General features: G+C 31.8%; 1 protein-coding gene across 1 annotated transcript; it reads left to right on the top strand.

Annotated features, from left to right (window-relative positions):
• The first annotated feature begins 13720 nt into the window (after positions 1–13720).
• LOC143071163 (temptin-like) lies at positions 13721–25830 on the top strand. The gene is made up of 4 exons (XM_076245303.1): positions 13721–13823; positions 21151–21373; positions 24511–24661; positions 25463–25830. Exons 2-4 carry the CDS (start codon positions 21191–21193, stop codon positions 25555–25557), a joined length of 429 nt encoding a protein of 142 aa, XP_076101418.1. The 5' UTR covers positions 13721–13823; positions 21151–21190; the 3' UTR covers positions 25558–25830.
• Positions 25831–26172: the final 342 nt, after the last annotated feature.

Genomic DNA, 26172 nt, shown 5'->3' with positions numbered 1-26172 from the left:
ATCAAGCAGCTCTACAGGATAAAACACCTTCTTGATAATGTTCTAACGCTGTACATTGTCTTCCTTATAGGTTGAATTTCTGTAAATATTGACAACGCAATTTCCCATAGGAACTCCTTTTACGGCTAAATCTGTACCACTTTTACTATGAAGTTTTGAAAAAAATCTTATCCTAGAATTGAAGGTTCATATGCACTACTAATTTTTTTCAAAGGTCAAAATATAGGGCTGTGCGGCATATTTTCAACGTTTACATGTCCTGAATTTTGCAGAGTTTAAACTAACACTAATTTACTTAACTACCCTTATCTCGAATGAAGGGTTATCACAGATTTCAAGGTAAACAATATGCACATGTATATTTATTGGTAACATTCCCAAGTTATGTCTCTATGAGATGGAACACAGAGAGCATAACTGGAAACAAAATTAATTTTCTATGAATATTCTAAATCTCCCCAAAAGAGGCGAGGTTTGAGAAACAGCTGTATTTACAAAGTGCACCCTATTATAGAACCGTAATTAAAGTTTATTCACTGAACATGCGAAATTGTGTTATTACATGCCTAAATGTGTACTCATTTGCAAACTTAAAATTGTCACAATTTTAAAGGGAATGATATGAATACTGATTTAAATTGTTTTTCCAATTAAGCAAAAGAATGCATACACAATACGGAGGGCCTAGATTATACTGGAACTTTGAGTACAACACGCACTGGACTTAAATGCCAAGATTGGTCCAAAATATATGGTTATGAAAGTCGAACAGATCAACATAACCAATTTCGAAATCCTGATGGTAACTTACAGGGATCTTGGTGTTTTACATCATGTTTGGATTTTGGATATTGCACCATTCCTTTTTGTGGTAGGTTGCATATATACATTTTTATTTTTATTTTTGTTTGTTACTTTCTCTCTCTCTGTGTTGTTGACTGTTGTCTGAATATGTTTGCACAATAATGAATAATAATTTACTACTTCTAGAATGACTTGAAATATTAATTACTGAACCGGTTTTGTTCACCTAGAAAAAATGAAACAACACGATAAATGTCATGTGTCCGAATTCCTCTACTGGATCTACTTTCATCTGGATCGCTCAAATCAGAATTTTTTTTTTGGAAAATAACAAAACAGCATATTTGAAATTTCTCGTAATCTATGTTTTTAGATAGAAGGGATACAGTTACGATACTGTTGTCAGGTCATTAAAGATTGCATATTTTGGCTTTAATATTGATTCACTTATAGGGTCTTTGCATCGGAACTAAACACATTTTTTTTTTTTTTTTTTTTTTTTTTTTTAAACAGTTATTAGCATGACACGGGTTATGTTCTTCTCATATATTTTATGATAGTATGATACTAAATCCCTAACGGGCAGAATTGTGCCTGATATTCATATGATGAAGACATAATCTTTCAATCAGTTTATTTGAGGTCTGGAGCTGGCATGTCAGTTAACTGCTAGTAGTCTGTTGTTATTTATGTATTATTGTCATTTTATTTATTTTCTTTTGTTACATCTTTTGACATCGGAATCGGACTTCTCTTGAACTGAATTTTAATGTGCGTATTGTTATGCGTTTACTTTTCTACATTGGCTAGAGGTATAGGGGGAGGGTTGAGATCTCATAAACATGTTTACCCCGCCGCAATTTTGCGCCTGTCCCAAGTCAGGAGCCTCTGGCCTTTGTTAGTCTTGTTTGATTTTTAATTTTAGTTTCTTCTGTATAATTCGGAGTTTAGTATGACGTCCATTATCACTGTACAAGTATACATATTTTTAGGGGCCAGCTGAAAGACACCTACGGGTGCGGGAATTCTCGCTACATTGAATACCCATCAGTGGCCTTATGCTATTGTCTACTCTTTGGTCGGGTTGTTGTCGCTTTGACACATTCCCCATTTCCATTCTCAATTTTACTACCTTAGTTAATATAAAATTATAACCTTGTTTATAAAAAAAAAACTTTTTAACCACTTAAAAGTAGTGAAATTCATCTCATCCCCTAATGAAAACGGATGCCATCACGAATTGGTTCACTGTTATGGAATATCTGATTTATTCATGACAATGAATGTCTTCCAAATTGACCCATCAGACTTAAAACCGAGTTCGGACAAATATGAGCAACACGACGAGTGCCAATTTTGGAGCAGCATCTGCTTAATATTCGAAGCAGCTAAGTAACATATGTGACATATAATGACATGACTAAAGGGAAATCGCATCAGATAGTTCCGGAACTTATTAATTTGTCTGATTTATTGATGACAACGAATGTGTTTCAATGTTGACCCATTAGACTTAAAACCGAGTGCGGACAAACATGAGCAACACAAAGAGTCCCAATTTTGGAGCAGAATCTGCTTACTATTCGGAGCAGCTAAGTCACATGTTTGACATATAATGACATGACTAAAAGGAAATCGCATCGGATAGATAACTTATTAATTTGTCTTAGTGCTTATTGTTTGAAACAGTAATCGATGTAAAATGGTAAAATTTTCAATATACCCTATCAAGTATCTATAATACTAAAATTACGAAGTCCAATTTGTCAGCCGTCATCACGTAAAAACGACGAATCAAAGAATTCAACTTTATATACAACTAATATAGTACAAAGGTGTAGATTAAAAATTACACCACTCCAAGCCCTTTTGTTTTCCACGTAATTAATATCGCCAATAATTAGGAAGTTCCGGGTCGAGTCCGATACCGATACCAATAGTATAATCACCTGTTACCTATTACCTTATCTGTACGTTCCGCATCTGACAGGCGCACCACCAAACGGTGTATTCAGGATTAATATGCTATATAAACGGGTCATAATCACAGGGCTGACACTACTAAATTGTTAAATTGTTACCTATTGTAGTATTTTAATCCGTAAGACTTTCTAAGATAACAATACGAATACCAAAAATCTGGACTAAAAATAAGTTTCAATTTGTTAGCGGGCATGACGTAAAACAGCGAATCAAAGAATTCAACTTTATTTATAACTAATATAGGACAATGCTGTTGATTAAAAAATACTCCATTCCAGGACCTTTTGTTTTCCAAATATTTGATATTACCAATAATTGATAAGTTTCAGTTCGACGGGTTCAAACAGAAAGATTTGAAAGCAGAGAAAATTGTGTATCTTATAATCGGCATGACTTTATCAGATGACAGTACTAATACTAAGATAAGGCTTGCGCATAGTTATATACTTTAATTCAGTCACGGACCCGCGATATCACGGGTGTGTTCTAGTATATATAGAATAACCATACCTTGTCTCGAAATATAAATGTTATTTGTACAAGGCTTAGAAACAGGTAGAAAGCGAGGCTGTGCCGAGTACAAAAAAGTTGATATTTTCCTGACATTGACCTACTATTAGTTTTATACTGCAACTTAAATAAATAAATTCATAGCTATTTAATTTGTAACAGACGTTTATTTTCATCTCTTAATGAACCCCTGACTGTGGAAAAAGGTGTTCCATGATGAAATCGGCATTGCACAAAATATAGTTGTGTTACTATATTTAGGAAATAAACACAACTAGTTGCAGTATAAAATGCATAAAAAATATAATCTAATGTTTATTATCTAACATTGGAAATATCTTAAATAAACAGAAATAACTTCCATTGGGTTTTTTTCTGGGAGGTTTTCGGATGATTTCAGATGACGTTGATATCTCACCAAAACTAGGTAAGACTGTTCAAAAAAACAAATTATGTATACTATACAATGTCTGAAAATCAATGATCTTCATATTAATGATTTTTTTTACTGCTTTCTTAATTTTTTGCGCAGCTTAAATGTCGAATGAAGATAAATTGAGCGTCTGGAGAATTGCAACCTTGAATCATGTAAAATAACCCTCTAAAAGTGATTTTATTTTAAAGGTATTCTGTCAAGACAACCTGAATGCGTATTCATCAGAAATTACAACAGCTGAGGAAAACGATTTCTTAATGAATCTCCTTCCAAAAACTACAGTAAAATGTAGTAAGTAATTTGATTCATATTAAATGATCATGCTTAATCAAAAATAAACAACTCTTTAAAACACAGACTGAAAATAAAATAAAATCTATATTTTACTGACACTGTCGGAACATTAGTTCAATTTGGAATCGACTGTAGATGTTCTGACCAAACAATATTCGCCACTCAAAACTATGACCGTTGTTATCGCTTGTTTAAAGTGTTTATTGGTCATAGTAACGTAGCATTAAATCACATATATTTGATATCGACCGATTCGCAGAAATAAACTCATTCGTTTAATCGAAGCTGCCATCGCACAGGATATCGCCTTCATGAGATGATACTGCTGATGTCGTGAGGATACTGCTGATGTAGTGTTTGTAAGTGTATTTTCATTTCTGTTTTGGTAATCATGTTAACACACCAGGTCTTATGATCTCTTGATTACATGAAGTAAATGTAATTTCCTCCACAGGAATTAACCATATTTATTAAATAAAATTGAGAATGGAAATGGGGAATATGCCAAAGAGACAACAACCCGACCATAGAAAAAAACAACAGCAGAAGGTCACCAACAAGTCTTCAATGTAGCGAGATATTCCTGCACCCGGAGGCGTCCTTCAGCTGGCCCCTAAACAAATATATGCTAGTTCAGTGATAATGAACGCCATACTAATTTCCAAATTGTACACAAGAAACTAAAATTAAAAATAATACAAGACTAACAAAGGCCAGAGGCTCCTGACTTGGGACAGGCGCAAAAATGCGGCTATTTACTTCATAGGATATAGAGATTTGGCTTGGTGCAAATAATTTTAAAGTCGAGGGACGTTTTATCTGGAACAATAGTTCCACCGAATTTGATTTTACCGATTGGGGACCTGGAGAACCGAACAGTAATTATGAGCACTGTCTATCCACTAACTTGTATGGAGATGGTAAACTTCATTGGAACTCTAAGCCGTTTTACATGTGGAACTTCTTTGTCTGTGAGAAAAGGTCATTTAATAATTGATCCCTTTGAAGTTGGAATGAAAGAAAAGAAAATATTGAGTTAAAACAATATTGACTTATTATTGACATAATATGCTAATGTTCTAATTCATTTCTCATCTTTAAATAAAGGCAACAGTATTATAGCGTTATTCGAAATTCATTTATCGATTGACAAAACATGTTTTAACAGTTTTTCTTGTGTTTGACGGTAATATTTATCATTGTCATAGAACAGGGAAGGATAAGGTGCTCTTAATCATGCTACACGCTGACATATTCTGTATGTGTCTGTTGGTCAAATGTACCAGAATTGTAATTGAGTACGCCAGGCGCGCGATTCGTCTACATAAGACTCATCAGTGACGCTCATATCAAATATTTATAGAGCCAAACAAGTAAAAAGTTGTAGAGATTCCAAAAAGATGTGCCAAATACGGCAAAGGTAATCTATGTCTGGGATAAGAAAGTAAGAAGCCTGGGGCCTGGTTTTCGAATGTACCATAAGATATGTCATAAGATATATCTTAGGACATATTTTATGATCATCTTATGACTATCATATGATATGTCAGAGGATTTAAATCAAAGCTGTCTTAAGAGAGTCATAGCTGTGATGCTCTTATGACTGTCATAAGTGAACATTATTTTCTATTATTTTAAATAATGATTAAAGAGTGATAAACATAAAAATGAAAATGAAAAGTATGAACTTATCAATTATTACCATTCTTAATATTTACGAATATTTAATTTTTGTCATTATAATGAACATGAAATTTTATACAAAAAAGATTTGAAATATAAGTTGATAATTTGTTTAAATTTAGTTTGTAATATATGATAAATCTTGAACTTCTCTTTCGTGGGTTATCATACATGCATTGTTATTTTTAACTGTGAATACTTTTTAGATTCGGTACATCGAGTACCCGTTTAACGAAATGCCCGTGCACATATGTTAATATAGTACTATCAAATATACTAGGAAAGAAATAATATGTATATTTATTATACAAAACCAAATTGTATGTCACAGGAGATTCAAATTTTAATTCACGTAGTTGAGAAAAATAAGATCTGTACTATTTAGCTAACTGAGAAACACAACAAATATTTTCTTTGCAATAAACATGAAATTATACATGAAAAGTACTCAAAATTTTAGTTGACAATCAAAAGACGATCATAAGTCATGTCGCGAGGGGTCTTAACTTTACGACAAAAGTTATGACAAATCGTAACTTGGGACACTATCGAAAACATATCTTGCGACTATGACATGTCCTATGACTATCATAAGACATGTCTTAGTCATAAGATACTTTCGAAAACAAGGCTCCAGTTGTACAGTGATTTTCGTAGGTTATTGTCAGTCATATATGTTGTTCGTGTTTTGTAATAAATCAGGACGGTGGTTGTTATACGGAAATTAACAATGTGTCATTAAAAGACCTTTTGTAGCACTTCATTTGTTATTTACCACTATATTATATCTTTTGATATAAATATATAATTTGAACCTTAAACCACAACGGTAGCCAGAACCACGATGGCCTTATTGGGTCAACGCATCAGGTTTGGATTAAAAGAATAAGCAAACGTCTACCATTTATCACCTTTTTGACTAGCCGCTGCTACATTGACAATCTGCAACGATAAAACAGAAACAGTCAACATACACATTTTTCAAAACAATATGTTTTCCTAAACATTCATCATGGTCTGGTTTGATTACCTGCAATGAAAATAGCACTTCAAAGGACTGTAAAGTAATGTTTGATTGACATGAAAATCTTAACTTGATAATGAAATTCCAGCTTTATAAGTATCAATTGAAGTTCATTCTTAAACTTATGTCAAATTTAGACATAAAGAGTACACGTGCCAAAAGTAACCATGGGCACGTGTGTTAGATAATACAATTCAACACATTCGGTATAACGCAATGAGTCTTTTTCCTGAAAAGTTTTCAAATGAAGAACTTATCACAAAGCACGATTTTTACGTCAAAAACCGTCTTCCATTCGCAATTAAACGAATGAAGACAATTTATATAAAACGGTTTAAATGACCTAGCCTAGTGTGTTAACCAATTTATGTATATTTACAGTGTTGGACCTTTAGGCTGTAGAAAATAGGATACAAAATGACAGATGTGTCTTCAGCAAAATAAATGTATTAAACAGAGTTTGTTTTTCATTATTTTAATACATGTAGCATGTCCCTATTAATACATGTAATATGACAGTTGTTATCCATTTCGTTTGATGTGTTTGAGCTTTTAATTTTACCATTTGATTAGGGAATTTTCGGTTTATATCAATTTTCCTCGCAGTTCATTATTTTTCTGATTTTACTTTTTAAATATATGGAAACGTTACTATAAGATTTTCCGAGAATTGAAATGACGAACAATATACACAGGTAACATTCAATATCAATAAATTAATCAACAGCATACATTACAAAGGTTTAAGGAGACTTGGGACACTTTCGACAGTTAAAGATGGGCTTCAAAAATATTGTGAGGAGATATATTCTACCAGTGGGGTTAACCAGATGTGGATTCTCAAAAATTCCAAAGATCTACTGCTTAACCTTCGATCACAATCTTTGCAATTTTGCAGCAACATAAAAACTTTTGATTTTTCTACGCTATATACTACTATTCCCCATGCTCAGTTGAAAGATCGACTTCACAATCTCATAAAACAGAGCTTTTTCTATAAAAATGGGAATCGTAGATACAAATTTCTTGTTTTGGGTTACAATAATTCATATTTTGTGAAGAATCACACTGAATCTTCCAGAAAATATACTGAAGATGATATTATCAAAATGCTGGACTTTTTGATCGACAATATATTTGTTGAGTTTGGAGGATTTATATTTCAACAGACAATCGGTATTCCAATGGGTACTAATTGTGCACCCCTGCTGGCTGATTTTTTTTTGTACTCGTATGAAGCAGAATTCATTCAAAACCTTCTAAAAGACAAAAAGAAAAAGCACCTTGCGAAATTCTTTAATTTTACTTTCCGATATATTGATGATGTTCTATCATTGAATAACCCATACTTCAGTCAATACTTACATCTCATATATCCCAGTGAACTTGAAATTAAGGATACTACTGATACTAGAAGGACTGCTTCATACCTTGATCTTTTCCTCAATATTGACGTAGATGGACGACTTCACACGAAAATCTATGACAAACGGGACGATTTCAACTTCCCAATTATCAATTTCCCATTTCTCAGCAGTAACATACCATCTGCCCCTTCGTATGGTGTTTACATATCACAATTGATACGTTATTCACATGCTTGTTCACACTATACGGACTTCATATACAGGAGTGTGCTACTTACGCAGAAACCTCTCCAACAAAGTTATGAGGAGGACAGATTAAAATTGACACTCCGTAAATTTTATGGACACCATCACGAATTGGTGGATCCATACGATGTGTGTTTATCCAAACTAGCTAAGGACATTTTTACCACATGGTAGATTGTGGTTTGTCATTATGTCGTCTAATCTTTCAATTACCAAACGTGACTTATTCCCGATTGTGACTGTTTTGCTAAGTGTGAATTCGCATTACTATAAGACGTGTTACGGTACTTGTCTATCCCAAATTCATGTATTTGGTTTAAATGTTTAATGTTATATTTGTAATTCTCATCGGATTTTGTCAAATGTGTTGACGTCTTTTCTATTATATTTATGTGTTATGGAAACAAAAATTAATCACCGCCGTCATTTATTAGATTTAATTGTGGTCAACATAATCTGTACGATAATTTACGTTTGAAGTTGGATTCATAACAAACTGCACATATATATATTATAGTTAATTGCTATTAATAAGTATTGCAATATGCATTGTGTTTAAATGCAATATCAGTATTTAGTTCTATTTTAATCTTTAATCAATCCTAATTCTATCTTACTTTTGAGATATAGTTTTTCATATGTGACGTAATTTTTCTGCTGTTTCAGAAATTTCATATATTCAAATGTGACGTAATTTTTAATGCCTTTTCACCATCGTATGTGACGTAATTTTAAATGCCTTTTCACCATCGTATGTGACGTCATTTTCATAATTTACTGCGTTGAGGCCTGGACTGAGTCGGGTGTGTCTATTCTGTGTTGGTCATTCATTATGTATTCGTGTTTGTTTTATGTAATGAGTTAATACTTTTCAGTTTCATTATGTATATCTGTTATATTCATTTGATAAAATTTACTGTTTGCAATAGCATTAATTGTTCTAAATAATAAGGATGTTCATATCCCAAGCATAAAAACTTAGCCGTATTTGACACAACCTTTTTCAACTTTTGATTTTCAGTGCTGTACAACTTTGTACTTTTTTTCGCTTTCGATCTTTTATATCTGGGCGTCACTGGTGAGTCTTGTGTGGACGAGGCGCGTTTTTGGCGTATTACATTTTAAACCTGATGCTTTTTGTTATCCATTAATCATGTGTTGTCTAATACGTTTTCCTATTTATTTGTATTGTAGTCCTGTAATATTATGTTGTTATTTCTATGTTATATTTAACATTGCCATTAAAGTGCGAGATTTGGCATGCCACAAACCTAGGTTCAACCTACCATTTTTTCCTGAAAAAATGTCCTGTACCAAGTCAGGAATATGGCCATTGTTATATAATAGTTCGTTTCTGTGTGTGTTACAATTTAACGTTGCGTCGTTTGTTTTCTCTTATTTTTGAGTGTAAATTGACATTGCGATAAGACGTGTCACGGTACTTGTCTATCCCAAATTCATGTATTTGGTTTTGATGTTATATTTGTTATTCTCGTGGGATTTTGTCTGATGCTTGGTCCGTTTCTGTGTGTGTTAGTTACATTGTAGTGTTGTGTCGTTGTTCTCCTCTTATATTTATGCGTTTCCCTCAGTTTTAGTTTGTTACCCCGATTTTGTTTTTTGTCCATGGATTTATGAGTTTGAACAGCGGTATACTACTGTTGCCTTTATTTACAAAGGTTTAAGAAGCGCTCTGGTTTATCTACAGTCCCCCAAAATCATTGTATTATATTATTGAAGGTATTACTTATTAGTGGTTTACCTCTGAGATATTGTTTTTTTGTAATTTTACTTTTTACACTATCTTGTCAAAATACTATTGATCCGCTCATTTCTGAAAATTAATTGAATTTTATTCTACAATGTTTAATTTCTAAGATTAATTATGTTTTTTTTCCAGTAAGAATACATAGACAATAACATGTCAATATTGTGGTAAAATAAGTACTACATAATTAGACTATTACAAGAATATTAAAGAGCTCTCAATTTTTTTAAACTATCCATCTTAACGTAGAAAAGAACATAATTCAATATTTTAACATAATATTCGAACAAAAGGGAAATTATTGGCACCTTTCTTGATACCAACGCAAAATTCTAAAATATCAAACTTATATTCCTTTCCTTCCATGTCAAACAATCCTTCCTAAGGTATAACACTACTCAATTATCAGGCAGGCAAATGAATAACAAAAATGCATATTGGTTCTTTTTATCGCTGTTGAAATAAATGTTAGTAGCGTCGACTTATTAAACTCTTAATTTGTGTAAACATGTCCATCATGAGCTTCGAAATGAACAGAATTTGATGCCAGTACAGAATAATGAAACAAAAATCCTTCACCTTTATGTAACAAAATCTAATTTGAGATAAAAAAAAAAAAAAACAAACAAAAAAAACAATATGTTCAGGCTATTTTATACAATAAACATTATAAAAAGAAGAAATATTGGCACTCACTATTTGAAGGTTTCACATGTGGATCAGGTTCTACCTATCATTCCTCGGCATTTGCGATCACTGCCATATTTTGGTGGGGTTCTTGTCTCTCTGTCTTTGGTTCTCTATGTTATGTTATGTGGTTTTTTTGTGTTTTGGTTATTTTCTTTTTTGCCATAGCGTTGCGTTTTAATTTTTGGCTTAGCAGTTTAAAAGAGGGACGAAATATACCAAACTCATAAATCGAAAATAAACTGACAACGCCTGGCTAAAAATGAAAAGGACAAACAGACAAACAATAGTACACACGACACAACATTGTCCTTTTAGTATCTTTCGCTTCTTTTTTTATATTAATGAATACAACAAATAAGGCAATTTGAAACTAAATTCCTTCGCTATTATGTCAATCAGTCCATGTTCAGATACATAAGTACTCAGTTATCTGACTATGTAAGAACATTATACAAAAGGCAACTATTGGCACTGTTTATTGTTCACATTATAAGTATTGGTAACCATCGACTCAAATGGCTTTCAATTAGTGCAAAACTATCCATCCTGGGGTATCATATCGGTACATAAGAATCAAGAAAATATTGACAAATTATATACCTGATTACAACAAATATAACAATTTGAAACTTTAATTCCTTCCCATTGGATCAAACAAATAATCCTGAAATGATTATCAGTATAGTAATTGAATATTATAAAAAAAATGAACTTTTTATCATTGTCGACAAACGTTTAAATAACCGTAAATTATAGAGCTCTCCATTTAAGTAAAACATTCCATCCAGAGTTACCAAAAACAGAATGTTAATGACGCTACAATTCATTTTAACAACAGGGAAAATATTTGCAACTTATACAGATGATGGTCGGGTTGTTATCTTTTGACACATTTCCGATTTCCATTCTCAATTTTATAAATATAGCAATTTTAAACTTAGACTCCTTCCCTTCGATATATCAAACAATTCATCACAGTATAGAAGAGTAATCAATTGCCAGGCCAGTGCATAAATATTATAAGAATAAGAAAAAATGGCACGTGTTGTATTGTTCAGATAAATTTTAGTAGCCGTAGATTCATAGAGTTGTCTCTGTGTGTAAAACTTATCTTTCTGGGGTACCATAATAATTCAAATTTGATGCCAATTTTATTCTATGAAAAGTGAAAATATTGGGTGTTTTATCTTGATACAGACACCATTTTTTCAACTTTAAACTTATATTACTTCTTTGTCATGCCAAACAATCCGTCCTGAGGTAGAAAGGAAGTCAAGACTTGTAGAGTTCTCTACAGGGGTAAAAGTAGTCAACCTGCGGTAATAAAAAGAAATCGAATTTGATCCAAATTCATAATCTTTTCAGAAAAGTGAACATAATATTGGAATCTTATCTTGATACCAACATCAAATTTTTCAACTTTCAGCTTAAACTACTGTCTTTTCATGTCAAACAATCCATCCTGAGGTATGAAATTATTCAACTATCATACCAGTGCATATATTTTATAAAACAGAATAAAATGTTTATTTGTGAAATATTGTTGACATAAGTTTTAGTAATTGTAGACCTTTAGAGCGCTCAATTTGTTTAAAACTATTTAACATGAGATACCAATAGAATGTAATATTGACGTTGTTACATAATTAATCTAGTCAGATTTTACTGGGTCAGGTTCCAAATTTTATCATTAATCTGAAATTATTTTTCTGGGGCCGTGTAATCGTTTTAAAAAACATACTCTCTCGAGCGAAAATTTATTGAAAATTGGTATATTTTACGGTTCTATCATAGATAGCAGTTTTGCTAATTAGGTAAAGTTACAATTGTTTTATTTGATTTACCGGTTAGCTCAGATAGTTTGTAGACAAGCTTGTAATAATGTGAATCGATAAAGCACAGATAAGACAGTGTTTTAGAGTCAATCAATCCATAACGTACTCAATAGTTTATCGGAACGTGTAGATAAAAGGCATTTTCCTTTTCTACATTGGCTAGAGGTATAGGGGGAGGGTTGAGATCTGATAAACATGTTCAACCCCGCCGCATTGACATTTGGTGAAAGCAAAATAATTGAGCCTTAATGTTTCAAAAACCAAACGGTTAAATAAGTTTTACCATGTAAATTAAATTGTGTTTACTTCATATTTGTATATCACAAAGAAATGTGTAAAACAAATTAAATGGATATAAATTGACACTAATTTTTTAAGCATTTACTGCATCAATGTAAAATTGTTAACATGTACTTGTGTACTTTTTAGGCACATAGAATACAAAAGCAATATATTTTTAACATAGATTATGATGTTCAAACAACATATTGTAAGGAAGACTTTCCAAATAAAATTTAAGTAATCAATCTTATAATTTAAGTAATCAATCTGCAAATGTTTGCACCTGTCCTAAGTCAGGAATCTGATGTACAGTAGTTGTCGTTTGTTTATGTAATTTATACGTGTTTATCGTTTCTCGTTTTTTCATATAGGTTAGACCGTTGGTTTTCCCGTTTGAATGGTTTTACACTAGTAATTTTGGGCCCTTTATAGCTTGTTGTTCGGTGTGAGCCAAGGCTTCGTGTGTTGAAGGCCGTACATTGACCTATAATGGTTTACTTTTTTTAAATTGTTATTTAGGTGGAGGGTTGTCTCATTGGCACTCACACCACATCTTCCTATATCTATTATATCATGTTTAATATTCATTTAGATAAAACAGAAATTTCATATAGAATTTATTTTAAATACTACATAATGTAAGAACCCGACAGAATTTCTTTAAAAAAAGAGATGAAAAAAAACATCTTAATTTCTATGATAAAAAGGGCAACGCTTACATGATCTGCGTTTCGTGTGAATTGTCTTTGAACTCTAAACATAAAGGTACGTGTTAGGGCGCATCAATTATGAGATAAGATGGTATCTCATTACAATTATGTGTTAAGTTTTAGGACAAGGTTTATTGTCATTGTGCTTTCGATTAACTATCTCATTTCGAAATTTGCACTTCTTACGTAAGGTAAATCTTTTTTTGTCATCTTTTTTCTCGAATTATATGCTCAAAAGAACACATTATTGTAGATAATTAAGAAATTGATAGGGTAAATTGTCATACTCTTACAACATACTGAAACAAATGTATATGTCTAATTTTATACTACGTTCTGTTTCATGGTGTTTGTTTTTTTTTGTCATAATAACGAGACGAAACAGTAAAGCATTGATATCAACTAAATGTGAACATGTTCATGGAACCAACTAGCTTTTGTTTATTGCAACAACGTATGTATCAGTCCATATAACTATATTGCAATTTGAAAAAAAGTTCCAAGTGAATGAGGCCTTCATATATTAAATTTTGTTATTTTACTACATATGCATTTTAGGTACAAATTGACGAAAATTTAGTCTTATTGATTGAGATTGTAATAAGTATGTTTTGAAATGTGATGAAATTTTAAGCACCATTTTAATTTGTGCACCTTTGAAACATGTTCAAGTGATTTTTGCCTGAAATCGTCATAAATGTAAATCGATTAATGTAAGCACATGACAAATTTATTAAAAGATACGATAGTTTGGTTTTTTTTTTTCAGTTAATGCATATACCCCTAGTTTAGGACATTATAAGGTTTTTCGATTTTGTTTTAGTACTTTGTAGTTCTTATATTTTAGAGTGAAATACAATATGAACTTACTTTCTTTTAAATTTTTGTAAGCTTTTCCCTTAACCGTCTCCTTTTCCATTGAACTCTTCTTCTTCTTTTTCGGGAATTCCACCCTATTTGCAGGGTCACCGCATTTAAAAACTGTTTGTACTAGTTAAAATTTTAATAATAATAGTAACAGAGTTAATATAGGCCAAAATTGAAAATTAGCAAAAATAACCAGGAACTTTTATGTACACTTTACATTTTAAAATGGATAAAATACTAACTTTTAAGAGTTGTTTGTTAAATTCTGTTAGCAAAAAGAAATCATTTACCGGCTTCGCTAATCTAAAAAAAAAACATAAAAAAAGGAAAATCACAAATATACTGAACTCAGAGGAAAATTCAAAACGGAAAGTCCCTAATCAAATAACTATTCCGTATTTGTAATGGGTAAATTTATGCACTTGTGTGGTTTTATATTTAGTTTATATGTACTTAAAATCTAAAATGGTTAAAAAAAACTCTGTAAAGATTTGTTTTAAAAACAGAAGAGTTCGTCAACACAATTTAAGATCTACTAGGTTATTTACAAGGGTCATTAATATTCATATACTCTAGTTATAGTTGTATCACAGAAGTACCTTTCTATATCACTTAAAATTTTATGAAGTATATACACATAAATAGTATAATACTTGTTACATGTTACATTCCCACGACTGACAGCCACCTGCAAGTTAAGCACCAATAACTTTAACTGATTGTTCATTTGTTTTCCAGAAATTGGGCTCTTTAATTAAAAGAAAAATCCAAAGGTTTTTTCAGTTTATTACTTGCATAATTCATATGAGCAGAATATTACCCAAATTACTTATATAAAACACTATGGGAGAATACGGTCGCAATACACTTATCAAATCTCGAGTATTTATTATTCAGCTATAAAAATAAAATTGAATAAATGAGTGATAATGGTATAAAAATTGTTTCATACAACTGTCAAGGTATAAATTCAAAGGAGAAGAGGAGATATGTTTTTGATTATCTTAAAGTAAAAAATTGCCACATATATTGTTTACAAGATACACATTTTTCAGAAAAAGAAGAAATATCAATAAAAATCTATGGGGAGGAGACTGTATTTCCAATTCCTTTGCAACAAACAAAAGAGGGGTAGCAATATTTTTATCAAAAACTTTGAATACAAGATACATATGATAAAAAAAGATGATCAAGGAAATCTGTTAGGAATTGATATTGAAATTGAAGGAAAAAGAATAACTTTGATAAGCCTATATGGTCCAAATAAAGATTCACCTGAATTTTATTCTAGAGTAAGTGATACAATAGAAGACTTGAACAACCAATCAGTTCTAATAACTGGAGATTATAATTTAGTCCAAAACCAAAATCTTGATACTTATAATTACCAAAATGTAAATAACCCGAAAGCCAAAGAGAAAGTTTTAAATATAATAGAAAATTATGATTTAACAGATCCCTATAGTGAATTGTAAACTAAAAAAATTTACATGGAGAAAAAATAATCCCATTAAACAAGCAAGATTGGATTTCTTTTTAATATCGCAAGGCCTTAATCAACATGTACATGATATACACATTCTTAACAGTTATAGATCTGATCACTCCCCAATAATGTTACATTTAAAGATGAATAACTTTATAATTGGTAAAGGTCTATGGAAATTTAACAATTCACTTTTACATGACATTGAATATTCAGCTGCTGTTAAAGAGACTATAAATAAAGTAAGAGAGCAATATGCATCACTAGTATACAACAGAGAAACATTAATATTAAAAAGATAAATGACTTAGAAATTCAATTTACTATAAACTATCAACTCTTTCTAGAAACTTTATTAACAGAAATTAGAGGAAAATCAATTTCATATGCTTCTTTTAGGAAGAAACAAAAAGATAAAAAGAAAGAAAGAAAGAATACTATCAGAAGATATTAAAAAACTAGAAGAACAAATATTGTCAGAAGAAATATTTATTGAAATTGAAAAAAAGAAAACTGATCTAAAAGTATTAAGACAAGAAAAGATGAGGGGGTCCTACATCAGATACAAAATGCAATGGATAGGAGAAGGTGAAAACCCTCAAACTTTTTTCTAAATTTAGAAACTAAACATTTTATAAATAAAACTATTCCAAAATTAGTCAATGAAAAAGGGGACACTATCAGTGAGCAAGATAAAATATTAAAAGAAGCAAACAATTATTACAAAAGGCTATATACTAAAACAGAAAGTTTGAATAATGTTAACCTAAAAAATGAAATCCCTGATACTGATATTAAAAAACTAAATAATACCATTAGAGAATCTTTGGAGGGTGAAATTACTTATGGTGAATTAAATACAGCTTTGCGAAAAATGAAAAATGAAAAAAAGCCCTGGGTCAGATGGTTTCACAAATGAATTTTTCAAGTTTTTTTTGGATAGATATAGGAAAATTTGTATTTCGGTCTATAATTAATGGTTACGAAAAGGGGGAATTGTCAATTACTCAAAGACAAGGTATTATATAACCTGTATACCAAAGGGAGATAAACCTAGACAGTTCATGAAAAATTGGCGACCAATAAGTTTACTAAATACCACATATAAATTAGCATCAAGCTGCATAGCTGAGCGTATAAAATTAGTTCTACCTCAAATTATTAACAGTGATCAGACCGGTTTTATTCCGGGTAGATTTATAGGGGAAAATACTCGTCTTATTTACGATATATTATTTCATACAGAACTAAATGATTTACCAGGACTGCTCCTTCTCATAGATTTTTAAAAAGCTTTTGATTCTGTATCATGGAATTTCATTGAAGACGTTTTAGACTTTTTCAATTTCGGCCCCTCTATAAAACAATGGGTAAGAACCTTTTACAAAAATATATAACAAAATTGTTTTTTATCTGAATTCTTTGAAATTCAAAGAGGTTGTCGACAAGGGGATCCTTTATCACCTTATATATTTCTTTTATGTGCAGAAATACTTGGAATATTAATTAGAAAAATAAAGAAATAAAGGGAATTAAAATAGATGATACTGAATATTTGATCTCTCAATATGCTGATGACAAGTCAATTATTCTTGACGGTACACCCTTGACGTATCTCTCCGCTTATTACATAAATATGCTGAAATGTCTGGTCTCCGTATGAACTTAGACAAGACAAAGGTGGTGTGGATAGGAAAGAAAAAATATAGTCAAGACACCATGTGTGTAAAGTGGGGATTGGAATGGGGTTCCAGTAGGTTTACACTATAAGGAATAAACTTTTCTGTCAATTTGCAAGAAATGGAATCTTTGAACTATTATCATTAAATAAAAGAAATTGAAAATATAATCAATATTTGGTCTAGACAAACACTTACTCCTGTGGGAAAGATAACAATTATCAAGACACTAATTATTTCAAAATTAAATCATCTGTTTTTAACATTACCAACACCATGCAATACTACTCTTAAACAACTTATTCGTACAATATATTCATTTATTTGGGAAAACAAACCTGACAAGATTAAAAGAGAAATATTATGTCTGGAACATAAATTTGGGGGTCTGAAAATGTTAGATATTGAAGAATATATCAAAGGGTTAAAATTAACGTGGGTCCGACGATTGCTAAAAAACAATACAAAACTCAAAAAGCTTATAGAAAGCACATAAAATATTGATATTGAAAATCTAGTATTTCTAGGCCCACCAAACAAATGTAAAAACCCCTTTTGGAAAGAGGTTTTTAAAGCATGAATAGAAATGCAAAATAAACTTAAACCAAAAAATGAAGAAGAATTTTCAACAGATACACTTTGGAATAATGGAAATATTAAAATAGGTAGCAGATCTGAGTTCTATAAAGACTGGGCTGATAACGGTATTTTGTTGATTAATGATCTGGTAGATAATGAGGGTAAATTAATGTCTTTTGAGCAATGCAAAATTATTTATGAAATTAAATCTAACTTTCTAGTTTATAATGGAGTTATATCAGCAATAAAATCATATCAAAATTCTCTTAAACATAATATCTCCATAGAAAATCTTTATAAAGTTCATGGACCAATTCTGCCAAATAATATAAGAACATTTTTTTTTGTCAAATAAAGGGTCAAAAGATATGTATAATGTTTTCTTAGAAAAAAAAGTAGTACAAGGCCTAGTTGTGAAGATAAATGGTCTCTAAGATTAAACAAAAAATTTGATTGGAAAAAAGTGCATAATATGTCTTTCTACACCACAAAAAGCTCTAAACCTCATTGGTTCCAGTACAGAATAGTGCACAGAATCATAGGCACAAATGAATTTTTATTTAAAATTAAGATAAAACAATCAGATAAATGTACTTTCTGTAATGAAGCTATTGAAGATATTGAGTACATATTTTGGACATGCCATAAAATTTCAGATTTATGGATTGAACTTGGTGATTGGATTTATAACCAAACACAAATATTGATTCCATTTAATATAGATATTATTTTATTTGGAAATTTAGGTAACAACGGAAATAATATGATAAAAAACTTAATAATACTCCTGACAAAATTCTATATTTACAGAACAAAACTCTGTGAAAATAAGGTAAATTTTAAAAACTACCTCAAAGAATCTCTTGCACTAGAAAAGAATATGTTTTTTAAAAGAAACCATTTTCTTATGGCCAATATCTGCTGGGACCCCTGGCTTCCAATTTTAGAAGACTAATTTTGATTATACAAATAATTGGTACATTATGTACCGGTGTTATATTCCTATTTTGGGTCTTCTGGTTATCGGGACTGCCTCACACAATTAATCTATTTAAGTCGAAAAACGTGGAACATGTTTTAGCTATTATAATTACGTTGAGTTGTCGTCTGCCAGGGCAGTAGCATGGAGATGTAATAAAAATTGAATTGAAGAACAGTTTATTCGTCACTCGTTACTTGTGCTTACCATAGTCCCCCAGCCAAGTACACGATACCGGAATTATTTTTATGTACATTTCTTTCCTTATCCACATCACCACCTATGTTATGATTTGATACTGTTACATGTTGGTTTATATATATGCTTGATGTTTTGTCTATGTTTATAACTACATGTATGTTCCTCTAAGTTATTGCCTGTACGCAAATATTTGAATAAATAAATCCTGCAAGCTGTATTATGAATGCTGTATAAAGTAAAATATATTTTTATTTTTTTTATTTTTGTTTTTTCCAAAATTCAAAATTTCTGTGATTTTTATTTATTTATTCTTTATTTTTTTTATCTATTCAGATTTATGGATCATTCTACATTGATAATGTATTAGTTGGATATACTATAATTTACAATGATTTATAAATGTATATATTACAGTTAAATAAACTAACAAATACTATAAACCAAATTGATTATATGCTACTAACAGTTAACGAGGCCGGGATAAGGTACCGGTATTTGATGTATCCACTAACAAATGTCAAACTATCAATAAAGTATGATAACTTCTAAAAAAACTGTAAAAAAAATGCATTTCGTAAAAAAAATATCTTTTTTGAAGTTAATGTTCAAATCGTAGAAGTTATTATAAAGGTTACCCTTCCATTTTCATATGGGAGGTCGAAAAACCAAACTACCAATTAAAATTTAAAAACCGAGTGACATATGACATAATTTAAACATAATAGCTAGCCAGACATTAAACAAAACCGAGAGTACTAAAAAGAACATTAACGGTACCAATTTTTTCTGCACCAGATGCGCATTTCGACAATACATATCTCTTCAGTGATGCTCGTGGTCAAAATATTTGAAATCCAAAGCTTATATAAATGATGAAGAGCTATAATCCAAAAGGTCCAAAAAGTATAGCCAAATCCGTGAAAGAAATCAGAGCTTTGTTTCTACTGGTCTGGTGATACCCTCGGGGACTAACAGGAAAAGGAGGCATAATTTATTTTGAGTACCACTGGCGAGTCGTAACGTATGAGAACGGATATATAATGCTTCAAAATAACATTTGATATCGTGTTATTGCTCACTACCACTTCTTCGATACCACTGTTGGTATCACTAGCCATAAAACAGTGCTTTTATACTGGCTTTACAGAAATGTTCTGGGTTTTTTTGTGGGAAGGGTGGGTATTCTACGATTATCCTTCGTAGATAGTTTGTTAACCTTATTTTTCCTTGTGTTTAAGTTCATTTATTGTTGTTTTTTTTATATTTATTATCAATGCTCTGTCCCTTCAGATTTGATAAGGGCCATCCATTTTTTCGACAACTACTGATGAATCTTACGTATCCGAAATTCGAGTCTTCCTATTTTAAAAAGAAGTATATTCCATTAAATTGAATTATGACTCATATACTTTTGATAAACCCGCTGAAACGTAGAATATCTGGTGGAGTACAATTCCAAAATTTTACGTTTTACGGATCGGACATGCCTTCACTTTGAAATTGATAGTTGAAATATTTTCCAAATCACAGTTTTCGGTACTTATACATCTTCGGATTTCAAATGTTTGGCTTTGAGCGTTCCTGATGAAGGTAAATCCAGAAAAGCTCTTCGGACGCAATAAATTATTAAACGTGTTGTTTTATATTTTTATATTATTTATTGTCTGACTTTGGTATCATTTGTAAGTTTTGATAATTTATTGGGGTTTTTTTTATTATTAAAATAGATCATAAATTTTTGGCTTAGAGCATAAGACGTGAATAAGGATGATGAATAAAATCATAATCATCATCACTATTGCCGGTGTGATATCCGCCCACAGCACCTACAGAGACAAGATACCAAACGGTCACTCCGTACCCAACTCATGTGGAACATCGCAATATTGGAATACAGTAGGACATCTCAATCCATTTCACCACACACAGTTAAAAAATATCTTTGGCAATGTAAGTAGCATTTACAATTCGTTTTGCCAGATTCCGTGATACATAAATACTTTGGTGGTGTTTGTATGATTCAACTCACGCTTGACAAAATACATATCAAAGTTTGATGACTCCTCAGAAACCTAAAAAATAAATAGAATAGTATCATAAATTGTTAAAGTGATAATAATTCACAACTTAACAATCATAATATATATCTTGCAACTTTAGTCTGGTGGAAAGTCAAAAGCAACTGTTACAGAACAACAAAAAAAGTAAAACCCAATGATGACGTTCGTCATGTATAAAACTAAATACAAAACTGCTCATTTGTTCAATCTAATGCAACCCTTGTTTGTTTAGTTATTTTATTGCTTATTTTGTGATATGATATCTCCCATGACGGCTTTTATTCCGAAATCAAGTTTGAGGATTCTTTTTAACAAGATTAATGAATTGTGTATTTTGTCTATACAAACTATTTTTATGGATTGTGTAAAAATATATATTGCAGGCTTATACCGCAGTCCCACTAGGCCACGATCGCACTATGATCTGTGAAAAAGTTGCAAATTTTGACGATCGTAGGGCGATCGTGTAGATCGCAGTGAAGTACGGTCGTGGTGAGGTCTTCATGATCGTAGCGAAAGCGTGATTATATTCGTGGAGACTTTCCTACGACCTCACTACGACCAGCACGTTCTCACCGCGACCTAACTACGCTTCCACTACGACTATACCACGTTTACACCACGCTGTTCAAGACCATAGTACGATTCTAGCACGACCATGCCGTCCTCATCACGCTCTTCTCATGACCTGACTACGTTCATACTACAACCATTATGCACATTGTCATTTTCACATAAAATATTTAAAAGCTCTCCAGGTTTTGTTTGTCTGTATGTAATTTGGACTTCTTGTCCTTTTTCTTTAACGTCTCAACCATGATTGACACATCTGTGTCATCCCTGCTATCGATCACTAAAACATCGCTATCTTAAGTTGGATGGACCAACATAAGGTTGTGATTCAGGTTGGATTGGTCGGTCCGACATCTGTGCTAGATCAGGATTCGTTACTATCAGAGGTCCTTCTGCCTCTACGTATACGCCTACGACCACGCCCAAGTGTTCTAGTAGATTTTAATGGCAAGAATGTGTAGTTTTCGAGAAATCTACGTATTAATTAGAAAAAGAGGGAATTGTACAGTATTGATGTAGAAAACGATGTGGACGTTATTGCTGAGAGCTTTGTAAGATCGCGGTATGAACGTGCTATAATCGCAGTAAAGGCGTGGTAAGATCGTGTTGCAATCGAATAACTCGTGGTATGGTCGCAGTGAGAACGTGATGAGCGTAGAAAGATCTTGATAAGCGTAGTGAGGTCGCAAAATAAGCGCAGTGAGAACGTAGTATAATCGTAGCGGGATCGTTGTACAAGCGTAATGAGGACGTAGTAGCATCGTGAAAGCAACAAAAATTTACACTTTCATGCCGCTCATACCGCGACCTCACCACGATCTATTTTAGATCGTGGTGAGCGTGGTCCGATCGGATCTAGTGGGACTGGGGCTTAAGACCTAACTATGCTCAATAACTTTGAATGTGTTTCTCCGTGCTGAATGTTTATTTGCACTGTATTCCTGTCGCGTAATGTTATTATATAAACGATATGTGTTAACATTGTCATATTAGCGGGAGGTTAAGCTTGCCATAATACTATGGTAAACCCACCATATTTTTTATATGTCCTGTACCAAGTCAAGAGAATGGAAGTTAATATCAAATTAAAGTCTATTTCTACGTATGGTGGCGTTTATTTTTGAACAGCGGTATACTACTGTTGCCTCCAAATTACCTATTGTATGTTGTTTAAAAATCAATTATCGATGACTCATCAGGAACGCTCAAAGTCAAACATCCGAATCCAAAGATGGATACGTACCGAAACCGTAGAAGAGCTATATGTCAAAATACCTAAGATAAATAGCCAAATTCATCTAGAATGAAATTCAAAACAGTGTGGCTGTGGCCATTGATTGACACATTAAATTCATCCATTGACTGGGACAATTTACTTAAACGTTTGTCTGTAACGACCACTGTTTACGACGTACCTACGATAGACATTTAAACTGTGGGGTCACCAAAGGTTTCTTAACGCCTTTAATTATAAAATAATCCGAAAAATTAATCAGGAATAACCTTTATGTTTTGATTTATATAATTGATATAAATCAAAACATCGTGTTATTTCTGATTAATTTTTCGAATTACTTTATTAAGGTGTTGTGAACCTTTGGTGACCCCATAATTTAAGTGTCTTTAAAAAGTACGTACTGAGCAGTGGTCGTTACATACAAACGTTCACCTTAATTGTCCCAGCCAATGGATGAATTTAATGTGTCAATCAATAGCCACAGCCACACTGTTTTGAATTTCATTCTATAAGCATTACACGAAGCAATAGAAATGCAAAAAAAACTGTTTACCATTCTTATGTTCACTAATTCACCTTTAGGTTTAATTGCTTGCTCCTGTGTCGTATTTGTGGACATTTGCTTGTCTTTGGTGTTGTTTGTCCTTCTTCAAGTTTAAATCTGTACTGCTTAACAATTTGTTTGGCGACAAAACTATATTTTAACCTTCCCGAAAAACAGATATTTGATTCAGACACTTTACTAAAAAGTGCAGTAAATGAATGAACACAAAGTGTCAAATTTTGTGTTACAATTTTGGTTCTATTTCGTAGCATTGGGTTGGTTTTAACCTACCAGAAATGAATTGTCGTTTTGAGATTCTTTTGTATTTCACATTAACTTGTTACTTATCATCAAGTTATCTAATCAGACTAACCATACAAGCTTGAAACCGATGATATACAGTTCAATCAATTAAGTGTCTGTCGGATAAAAGACGATACTTGAAAGCGTTTGACAGGAGCTTTATTTACGAGACGAGAAGGATCCTGCATCATTTCAATTGTATTCTAAGAATTTGTATCAAAACAGACGGTTTTATTGTCAAGCAAAACGTGCAGAATTATCTTCGAAACAAAAATGATTTCAATGTTTGATTAAGCAGTTAACGTAGTTTTTCCTGTATAATATTCTGCAAATTTTAAAATGTTATGAAGACAAACGTATTTTATCTTAGGGATTTAGAGCGAATGGACATGTATGGAATGAACCGTTTTGTAAAATGGATTCCGATAAAGATGGAAAGTCAAATGGTGAGGAGCTGGGGGATCCGAACTGTACATGGCAACCTGGGCAAACACCAGCAGGCCATGCCATTGGTCACCCAGGTATTTTTTCTTCTTTTTTTTTATATTTTTCAGACACACAAAAAAATTATATAAAGAAGAACATGACAAATGTAAAAAAAAACATGAAAAAATTGCAGTTAGACAAATATTTATCAAGAATCAGTCAATGATAGAATATATACATGATACTTGTACTGAATCGAATGCATGGTACATATGTGTTGTATGTTTTTGCAGCTATGATTGACTGATTTATCTAATGACTTAAGTTACTGTTGACAAAAGTGTTGTATATACCCCATGTCGTATGCAAACAAAATAATACAAAAAGCTTCTTGTCGCAATGATTTATTGTTTAATCGGAATAATAATTTTTGCGTATACATATGCACAGTGGAGACGTCGTCCATAGCATATAGATATAAGAAGATGTGGTATTAGTGTCAATGAGAAAACTCCATCTAATCTACAATTTATTAAAGAAAAACCATTATAGGTCAAAGCACTGTCGTGAACACGGAACCTTGACTCACACCGAACAGTACAGTAAGCTATAAAGGGCACCAAATTTGACTAGTGTTTAACCTTTCAAACTGGAAAACCAACGTTCTAGTCTATTTAAAAATTGAGAAACGAGAAATACTTATGCACAACATCAAGAAACGATAACAACTGAACATCAGGTTCCTGACTTAGGACAGGTGCAAACAAATGTAGCGGGTTTAATATTAGATAGGTACCATCCTTCAACCTTACCGGAAACAATAGTGTAAAATCACAACATAGAAATTCACACTATAAAATGTCTATTGAAATGTTTTGTGGTTTTTTTTTCAATAGGTATTTGTGAACCTGTAGGAGATACCAGATGTGCGTGGCAAAAGTTTTCATGTGACTGTTTGGAACATTGTACTGGAGTAGACGGTTATCCGTAAGCTGGATTTGAAGAGCTGATAAGATATAAGATATGGAGCTTACGATGAAATGACAATACTGTTTTCATTAATTTAATTATATTACTTACATGTGTGCTTTGATTGGCTGACAACAATCGTCAAGAATATAATGGGATTTTTTCTCTAAAAAAATGCATTATTTGTGCATATGCATGCTTCTCATTACAACTAACAGTAATTCATTAGAAAACATACGAAAAGCTTGATTATACTCGAAACTCTATGTTTATAAAAGACAAATGTAACAACGTATACTTTATCTAGTCAATTTGAAATGGAAAATAATGGAAGATATTTTATGAATGTACATTCATTTGTTTTCCCGTTTGATTGGTTTGACTCTACTCGTTTTAGGGCCCTTTATAGCTCGCTGTGTTAAAGACGTACATTGTCCTATAATGGTTTATTTTTTAAAAAAATGTAACTTAAAGGGAGAGTTGTCTCATTGGCACTCATACCTCATATTCTTATATCTACGTAGGACTACACTTTCATTTTTTTGTTGTCAAAACTGACAAAATTTTAACGAAACAAATCTATTTTGCTTAAAACAAGTTAACTGCCTATTCTCCTATTCTGGTGACGTAAATCAGT

This window comes from Mytilus galloprovincialis, chromosome 4 (genome assembly GCF_965363235.1).
Source record: "Mytilus galloprovincialis chromosome 4, xbMytGall1.hap1.1, whole genome shotgun sequence".
Classification (NCBI taxonomy): Eukaryota; Metazoa; Mollusca; class Bivalvia; order Mytilida; family Mytilidae; genus Mytilus; species Mytilus galloprovincialis.
This window is presented reverse-complemented; position numbering and strand designations above follow the sequence as displayed.

What these genes read in the sequence shown, in the direction of transcription:
- LOC143071163 (XM_076245303.1), top strand. Translation starts at nt 21,191, where the DNA reads ATGATGAATAAAATCATAATCATCATCACTATTGCCGGTGTGATATCC. An exon ending in TAAAAAATATCTTTGGCAAT is followed by an intron (nt 21,374 to 24,510) that starts GTAAGTAGCATT and finishes ATTTTATCTTAG; the next exon opens with GGATTTAGAGCGAATGGACA. An exon ending in CCATGCCATTGGTCACCCAG is followed by an intron (nt 24,662 to 25,462) that starts GTATTTTTTCTT and finishes TTTTTTCAATAG; the next exon opens with GTATTTGTGAACCTGTAGGA.